The following is a 9,405-nucleotide window of genomic DNA, read 5'->3' as shown; positions in this document are numbered from 1 at the left end:
GAGTGGATTTCGGCTCAAAAGTTGGTGATATTTGAAGCTGAAGGAGGGGTGTGACTGTGACCGAGCAGTGTTTGGTTAGAGGTGTGTCTGAATCAAAGCCATGAAAAGAGGGGCAGGTTAACACACTAATGTTCATGTCATCGGACTCTCCTGCAGTGTGAATAATTAAAGGAATGATTCAACAAAACTTTAAAGTTCACACAGGTCACGTTTAGCCTAAAACAGGGGCTAGAATTGTATGTTTTAGCCTAATACTAACATCAGGATTGTTTATTCCAATTATTTAAATGTTTTTTTTCTTCTTTCGTCTACCACAGCAGATCTGGTCTTCATACCAGACCAGACCAGACCAGACCAGTTTTTACACCAAACCCCTACCTGATTCAACACTTCTATTTCTACCCGGGCTTGGGACCTGCACTGACAGCAAACTGACAAGTTCACCTTTAAATGGCTAGTTTAAGTTACCCACCCCACCTTCCTTGGACATTGCCCAATCACGTCCATGCAGATGCCTGACCGGCTGATAGCACTGCAGTATTGGAACCCTGGATCCACAGATTCTCAGCAGTATTGGGCTAATGTACTTTACCTAAAAGGGTCCCAAAAACAGCCCCTTTCTTCAAAACCTTTATAAAATCACTGCAGATTCATTTTTGTATGTATCAGAACAAGGTTCACATTTATAAATGAATAAATTGTGGGAAATAATGCACAGAAGAGGAGAGTTTTAAACGGTGATGCGACAGTGGCAGGAAAAACTGCCTAAATATTAATATAAGGAAGAAATATTGACATGAACCAGAATCACCAGGGACCTCCATCCACCATGGGTGGCCGAAACAGCCTAGCTACTGGGAGGGTTGCATTCAGCGTAAAAACCGTGTTGAGTTTGGTATGAGGACCAGATCTGCTATGGCGATGCCTGAATACAAAAGCAGCTGGAAACAAAATAAAAAAATTATAATTGAATTGGACAGATTATGGGTCACATTAAAGTTCCAAAACGATTCATGTCTGATTTTATTTTACATCACGTTAATCTGCTGTTGTAATGGCAAAAACAGATTTTTATTAATAACTTCAATAGCATTTCAAGTATTCATCATATTAATAACTTCAATAGCTTAAAATATTCATCAAATTGCTCCAAAACAAGTTGTATTTTATCAAGTGTAACCCACATTACATACTACAACTCTTATACTGACACTTTTACCCTTTATTACATAATAAAAAACAGATTTTTATTCATAACTTCAATAGCATTTAAAGTATTCAGCATATTAATAACTTCAATAGCTTTTAAAATATTCATCACATTGCTCCAAAACAAGTTGTATTTTAGTTGTGCTGTTGTTGCCACCCTGTATATATAGAGAGAAGTGGATGTATGTATATGTATATAGTGGGGATACGTATATATACCCACTTTCCCCCCTCAGACATGGGGAGAACATGCAAACTCTACACAGAAAGGACCCTGATTGTTCCACCTAGAGATTAAACCCAGAACCTTCTCGCAGTAAGGCAAGAGTGCTATCCACTGAGCCACAGTGCCGCCCCCTGCACTCATAAAAACTTCTGAAACAAGTGATTTTAATAATCATTAAATTTACTGATCTTTTTACTGGGAAATCTCTATTATTTACTCTTCTAAACGGGTAGTTTTTGAACGTCCAGATTCCTGATTAGAACCACATTAGGTTCACCCCTCCACCCTCCCCTCTCTCACTATGAGTTTATGGGTTACTGAAAGATTTCAGCCGTCATAAGAAGATTAGAAAGGAATTAACATCAATTCTTTTTGTGTAGGAATGAACTGAAAATTGGTATTTCAGTAAAACGGTTCACGTCCAGAGACACACAAGCTCATCCTGGATCTGCAGCTCGTACTGATCTCAGCAGGACTGAACACCACTGCAGAACATGAGCACAGTGTTAGACGGATGAAGCGTGGATATGGAAGGATCAGAAGATGCTCTGGAGATGGAACTGATGGACCTGATCCCACGATGAGAGGAGCCTTAGTCACACTTTGATTTATTTACATCTTTTAAAAGCAGGACTGTTTGTTCTGAAGTCTCAGGCTGATATTTGCCATGAACTGGATGTTGCTGATGCTGCAGTATTTGTGGCTGACGTTGTTCTGGCCCCTCACCCTGTTTGGTGATAACCAGTTTCCAAACCACCGAAAACACAAGACTGTGGATCTGGAAAAGAACGCCTGGCACAGACACAGAGGGTGAGTGAGAATTCTGCTCGGTTAGACGGTGTGTTGGTTCAGGAGCAAAGAGCAAGAGTCAAGATCAAAGTGTTTTTATTGAAATGATTAATTATTCACATGCATAAAATGTACAGAATAATAATAATAATATAAAAAAATATATTAAAAAAATTTAAAAAATAATAACATTGATAATAATAATAATAAAATTAATAATAATAATAATAGTAATAGAAATAGTAAAATTAATAGTAAAAATAATAATAAAATTAATAACAATAATAGTATTTATACCAATAATAATGATAGTAAAAAAATAATACCAATGAAAATTAATTATAACAATAACAACAACAATACTACTACTACTAATAATAATAACATTAATAATAATCATAATATTAATAATAATAATAACAATAACAGTAATAATACAAATAATATTAATAATACTACTACTAATAATAATAATATTAATAATAATAATATTATTAATAGTAATATTAATAATAATAATAATAATAATAATAACAATAATAGTAATAATAATAACAATAATAAAAATAATAATAATATTATTATTAATAATAATAATAATAATAATAATAACCATCTTTTCTTGAATATTTTCTTGGTGCCGTTTATTGTTGATATATTATTAGGTATGCATTTAATATTTTGATATTAATATTATGTTTTGATTTATATTTGTCTATAAATGATTTCTTTCAGACAAGCAGACTTTAGAAGAAAGAAATCTGACAGCACCAAGTCTCTGCTGATTAAATCTGAGCAGCTCCTGCGCATCGAGGAACATGATTTTGCTATGAGACCAGGATTCGGAGGTCTGTGTGTGTGTGTGTGTGTGTGCGCGTGTGTGTGTGTGTGTGTGTGTGTGTGTGTGGGTGGCCTTATATCTTATTTTAGTTACCTTTTATTGGACATTGCTGATGCCCTATAAGGAGCACTGAGCATCCATCCTTCCAAAAAACAAACAAAACATGATGATTAAGGTTAAATATGCAGATTTATGCATGCAAGATTGGTGGAGGCTGTACGACCTGGTCTCATCAGATCTATTTTATATAAATGTTATGTTGGGTTTTAATCCCCCTGCTGAGGCCCTGATGACCGCTGTTTGTCACGGCTGTACTGTAGGAGAATGTAGGTTAGAGTGTCGTCTGACCCAGATGTGAGGACACAGATGCTTTTGTTTTATTTGCACTAATCTGGATTTATAATCAGACCGTCTCTTAAACAGCACTGAAAGGAACGTGGTCAGGAGTGGAATCGTACATGCTGAGATTAGATTCAGACATTATTTGTTCCTGTCGTGTTTAGATTACGTTCTGTTCTGTGTGAGTGATAAGATGTGCCTGTTAATGCCTCAAAAGGATTCACAGTAGATGCAGAAAGATGACAGAATACAGTCTAAGCAATTGAATGTTAAGGGCCTTGCTCAAGGGCCTAACAGATGGGGCTTGAACCAGCAACCTTTTGATTAATAGTCCAGTACCTTAACCGCTAGGCTATAACATCCCTACATCAATATATTTGATTTGGTGCAACACTAGTTTTTACACTGGATGCCCTTCCTAATGCAACCCTGCACTAAAGTACACTGATTTGCCCCCTCCAATGACTGGGTTTATTACCCCATGCACCCTCTGTATTTGTGTGCCCAGTGTGGGATTTAAACCCAGCACCGTGGCTCTTATCATTATGCTACACGAGCTAGTATTTCAAAAATAAACACTTCACTCCACACTTGGTAGAAGCTCCTGTACAAGCTTTGCACACCTAGATTTAGGCGCTTTATCTCATTCTTCATAGTGAACAGGCGTGATTAACCAGCTTTTGCTTCTAATACATGGAATTATCTTTGCAAAAAAAGCGAAAAAGCGAAAAAGCTCCTGCTTTTGTTTGGATTTCTGCAGCTGTGTTAATTTTCGGGTGAACCCGACATCTCTGTTTATCTCACAGAGAGAAAAAAGAAAATATTTACAGAAGAAGGATTAACGTAAAGAGCGTTTCTGTTTACGAAGCTCAGAGGAGCTAAACCCTGGAGATCTAAGCACGGACACGGCTCACACAAACATAACCGTTCTTCTTTATTTTGCTATTTTATTTCTGCATTATCTCCCAGTTTTTTTGTACCATGTTCCTCTTGCTCTGCTGGAGACCCCGATGGCGTACGAGGAAAAGGAGGAGGAGGACCGATCTCTTCTTATTCGCCCGTACTTCAGTGTATCGGTGCCTGAGGCTGGTGCACTAGCAGAATATCCCACTATCATCCTCCATTTCTGTGCAGCACCATCAATCAGCCGGCAGAGGGCATAATTGCAGCAGTTATCATGAACCCCTACACCCTCCCTCCCTCAGACAAGCCGATCATTGTCTGTATAGGTGCTCAGTGGCTCATGGGTCTCTGGTGTATTTCCTAGGGTCGTCCGTACCGGTGGGGATCGACGTGCAGGTGGAGAGTATTGACAGCATCTCCGAGGTGAACATGGTGAGTCAGTCAGACGTTTGTCTCGATTCTGCTGTCCAAATACTTTTGTCCCTGACCTGATAGAAGAATAGGACAATTCACATCACATAAAAGTGTGTGTGTGTGTGTGTGTGTGTGCAGGACTTCACCATGACCCTTTACCTGAGGCACTACTGGCAGGACGACCGCTTGGCCTTCAGATCCACCAACAACAAGAGCCGAACCTTCGACGCACGGCTGGTGAAGAAAATCTGGGTCCCGGACGTGTTCTTCGTTCACTCCAAACGTTCTTACATCCACGACACCACGATGGAGAACATCATGCTGAGGGTTTATCCGGACGGAAACATTCTCTACAGCGTCAGGTACCAGAACGGGTCTTCTGATGATTACAAAATAACTACAAACAACAGCACATTAAATTAGATGCTGTACGAATATTATATTTATTAATCTGAACAATTAAAATTTGGCGTTTTTGTAGCGACTTTACATTTTCAAGGTTATTTTTCATAATGTAAATGTTCGGAACACAAAAATCATGCCCTGATTTCATTGTTCATGTAACACGTTTAAGGCCTCCTGTCCGAGGCAGCAAAGCAGCCCCACAACAATATGGATCCTCCACCATGTTTCACTGTATCCTTCACTGACCCGAATCAAGAAACTCCCATTATCATAGTTTATAGTTATTGTCTGGTTAATAGTTATAGTAAAATCTGAACTTTTGGTCATTTGGTATATATTTACATTTAACCGGTTATATATCGGAGATAAAAATTTAATAATAGTACTAATAATAAATAACTAATAAATTAATAATAGCAGTAGTAATAATAATAATAGCTGTAATAATAATAATAATAATAATAATAATAATAATAATAATAATAATAATAATAAACGTGTGTTTTTTACAGAATTACTGTCACTGCTTTGTGCTCGATGGACTTCAGCAGTTTTCCTCTTGATACACAGAACTGTTCTCTGGAACTGGAGAGCTGTGAGTACGACAGGAATGTGAACCTGAGTGAATATTAATAAATATTATCTCAAATAATGTCAGTACTCTAAATACTGTGCTGTGAAAAAGTATTTGCCCCCTTCTCGATTCCTTCTTCGTTATTTTTAGAGAGTAAGTGTTATTTTTTAACTCTTGATAATAATACAAAAGTGTTTGGAGAAGAAATTACAGAGCCGAGTGTGTATGTGTTTTGTCGTTTCTCTGGTCTGTTCCCATGATCCTCTCCTCTCTCCTGCTGTATTGTGCTGTTAAAGACGCCTATGATGAAAAGGACCTGGTGCTTTACTGGAAGAACGGAAACGATTCATTAAGGACGGACGAGATCGTTCTCTCCCAGTTCTTTGTTGAAGAATTCCATCCCTCATACGGTCTGGCCTTCTACAGCAGCACAGGTACGAGTTTAACCTGCTGATTCCTCCATGTTCAGGAGTGATTTAATACCAGTACCATCAGTGTAATGGGGTTTTATTACTTCTGTGGTGAGTACAACATGGTTCATGGTTAAAATTACGGGGCAACTGAAGGGGTCTGACCCCCCAAAAAGAGGTAAAGTTAGTAAAAATAGATGAGTAAAAAGATATTTTTATTTTTACAGTATTCAGCAGACACGTTTATCCAAAGCTTTCAAAGCTTACAATAATGACTAAATACAATTTGAGTAACTGAGGGTTAAGGGTCTTGCTCAGGGGCCCAACAGTGACTACTTGGTGGTGGTGGGGCTTGAACTGGCAACCTTCTAATTATTATTATTATTATTATTATTATTATTATTATTTGTATTAATATTAACGGTATTATTATTATCATATTTATCTTTATTATTATTATTATTATTGTTATTATTATTATTATTATAATATCATCTTTATCTTTATTATTATTATTATTATTTGTATTAATATTGACGGTATTATTATTATCATATTTATCTTTATTATTATTATTATTGTTATTATTATTATTATATTATCATCTTTATCTTTATTATTATTATTATTATTATTATTATTATCATCATCATCATCATAATTTGTATCTTTATTATTATTATTATTCTCTTTATTATTATTATTATTCTCTTTATTATTATTATTATTATCATCTTTATTATTATTGTTATCATCTTTATTATTATTATTATTATTATTATTATTATTATTATTATTATTATTATTATTATTTATAGCCCACTCGCTCCTTTAAGTAGATTTCTTTAAATTTCCATAATTTAGGGTCAAGTTTCTCTGTAACTTCTCCCCCTCAGCTCTTGTGAAGTTCCCTACACTGTTGTGAAGTGTTCCTTTAGAATATTTAATGTGATTTAAAGTTATTTCTTTTCCTAAATGTTGTTCTTCCTCTCTCAGGCTGGTATAACCGACTCTACATAAACTTCATCCTCAGGAGGCACATCTTCTTCTTCATGCTGCAGACGTACTTCCCCACCATGCTCATGGTCATGCTGTCCTGGGTGTCGTTCTGGATCGACAGGAGGGCCGTCCCTGCCCGAGTTTCACTAGGTATTAAACTGAGACGGGTGGCATCACCTGATCTTCACGCCTGTACTCCGTGTGGTCAGGAGATGAAAGGAAACGTGAGGAACTCGAGTTCCTGAGTTTCAGGGTGGTGCTTTAAACCATTGTGATAAATAATAACACAAAACCTCGTCATCGTTTATTCTAATGTGAGCTCACAGATCATCTCGTCTCTGATGCTGAAATGAAAAGATGATTGTGTTGCATCAGTGCTTCAGGGGTTTGATCAAAACAACACGTAACAATACTCAGCTATCTAGTATACAGTCTATTTAGCCACTCCCTTATTGCCCTGCCCGGACACTCAGGTCCTCTGGTTCAGGGCGTTTATGGTCCAGAAATGTAGATTGGTCACTGTTGGGGGCAGATCGTTCAGCATCATGGCCGCCAAACCTTGGAACACGTTACCCCAACAGCCTAAAAGCTCCTTTCATTCTTCTACTGACTGAAGGTTTGTTTTCTACTCTAAAGTGACCTCGGGTATGAGAAAGACAATTTATAATCTAAACTTTATTCAGTTTAATAATAACACTTATAATATTAATATTTTATTATAAGTAGTAGTAGTTTTACTGTTGTTATTATTATTTTTAATATTATTTTATTATTATTATTACTATTATTATTATTATTATTATTTTATTATCAATATTAATATTATTAATATGACTATTATTATTATTATTATTAATTATTTATTATTATCATTATTATTTTATTACCAATATTATTATTTCATTAATATTATTATTATTTTTATTAAATATTATTACTATTATTATTTTATTATTATTATTATTTTATTATCAATATTGTTATTATTATTATTATTATTATTAATTTTATTATTATAATCACTATTATTATTATTACCGTTATTCTTATTCTTATTATTTTTATTATTACTACCAGGCTGAAAACCCTATCTTTCTCTGTTCGGTCCCTCTGTGTGCAGGAATCACCACAGTGCTGACCATGTCCACCATAATCACCGGCGTCTCAGCGTCCATGCCTCAGGTGTCCTACGTTAAAGCCGTGGATATTTACCTGTGGGCCAGTTTCCTCTTTGTCTTCCTGTCAGTCATCGAATACGCCGCCGTCAACTACTTCACCACCGTGGAGGAGATGAAGAAGCTCAAGTGCGGAAAGGTCAGAGGTTAACATGATCGTAACCTTTACTCGCCATTTCTCGTTCAAATCCTGCACTTACAGACGTGTATGAACCCATTCCACACCAATTACACCTAGACAAAGATGTAACCCGTAATCAGTAATTAAGTATAAGCAATTAAGGCAAAGATTTTAAAGTAATCCCTTTAACGGGCCAACCTGATTGTCAGGTATGGGGGTTACAGAATCATGTCCACCTGCCCTGCCATTTTGGACCTTATTAGTTCACCCACTGCAGCTGGGAGAGATCTTTAAATACCAGCTTTGTTGGTGACCTCCTGAGGTCACATTAAAAATGACAAACCTTTTCTCTTTTTGTTACCAGCTGATGGCCTCCTACGATGCCACCCAGGCCATGGCGTATGATGGCTGTTTCCACGACGATGAGAATGACCTCTCACCTTTATCAGAGGTGCCGACCACGCCCAGCACGGCCCAGGCTGCGGCGCCCACGAACTCGCCCGTCACGACTCCGCCTCCCGAGGGCGTCCGGCTGTGGAGGAGGCGCTCGCTCCGGCACAACATCAACTTCATCATGAGCAACAGCTACGTGATCGACTCGTACTCTCGCATCGTCTTCCCTCTGGCGTACCTGCTGTTTAACATCGTCTACTGGTCCATGTACTCCTGAGTCACTTACTTATTATTAAATTAAGTCATATCCAATTCCCAGATTTCTCCTCTGCTTCTTTTCACCTGCATGAGATGAATTCATACGGAGATCCGTATCGCGCAGAGAGTCACACACCCATCCCCATTAAACTAGTTTTATTAAAACATGCACATTTAAATGACTTTTATTTATTGTTACTGCTAAAACAGGGAACTTTTACAGTTTTACAGATGTGAAAACAGCTGCTTTTTTTACTGCAAACACACTTTATTTCTACTTTGGTTTTACAGAAATACAATTCTATAAAAATGTGTCAGTGTAAATATACAAAAGGTTTAAATAAATGAA

General features: G+C 36.7%; 1 protein-coding gene across 1 annotated transcript; it reads left to right on the top strand.

The window, feature by feature from the left end:
* The first annotated feature begins 2,102 nt into the window (after positions 1 to 2,102).
* Positions 2,103 to 9,075, top strand: gabrr3a (gamma-aminobutyric acid type A receptor subunit rho3a). Its single transcript, XM_063014021.1, has 9 exons — positions 2,103 to 2,245; positions 2,960 to 3,072; positions 4,672 to 4,739; positions 4,860 to 5,083; positions 5,639 to 5,721; positions 5,997 to 6,134; positions 7,107 to 7,259; positions 8,230 to 8,423; positions 8,770 to 9,075. Exons 1-9 carry the CDS (start codon positions 2,103 to 2,105, stop codon positions 9,073 to 9,075), a joined length of 1,422 nt encoding a protein of 473 aa, XP_062870091.1.
* Positions 9,076 to 9,405: the final 330 nt, after the last annotated feature.

This window comes from Trichomycterus rosablanca, chromosome 18 (genome assembly GCF_030014385.1).
Source record: "Trichomycterus rosablanca isolate fTriRos1 chromosome 18, fTriRos1.hap1, whole genome shotgun sequence".
Classification (NCBI taxonomy): domain Eukaryota; kingdom Metazoa; phylum Chordata; class Actinopteri; order Siluriformes; family Trichomycteridae; genus Trichomycterus; species Trichomycterus rosablanca.
The sequence above is the reverse complement of the archived record's forward strand: the minus strand, read 5'-3'. Positions and strand labels throughout refer to the sequence as shown.

Bases quoted from the DNA above. Each gene is read 5' to 3' on its own strand.
- gabrr3a (XM_063014021.1), top strand. From the start codon at position 2,103: ATGAACTGGATGTTGCTGATGCTGCAGTATTTGTGGCTGACGTTGTTC. The intron at 3,073-4,671 runs GTCTGTGTGTGT...TGTATTTCCTAG, and splicing joins TATGAGACCAGGATTCGGAG to GGTCGTCCGTACCGGTGGGG. The intron at 8,424-8,769 runs GTCAGAGGTTAA...TTTTGTTACCAG, and splicing joins AGAAGCTCAAGTGCGGAAAG to CTGATGGCCTCCTACGATGC.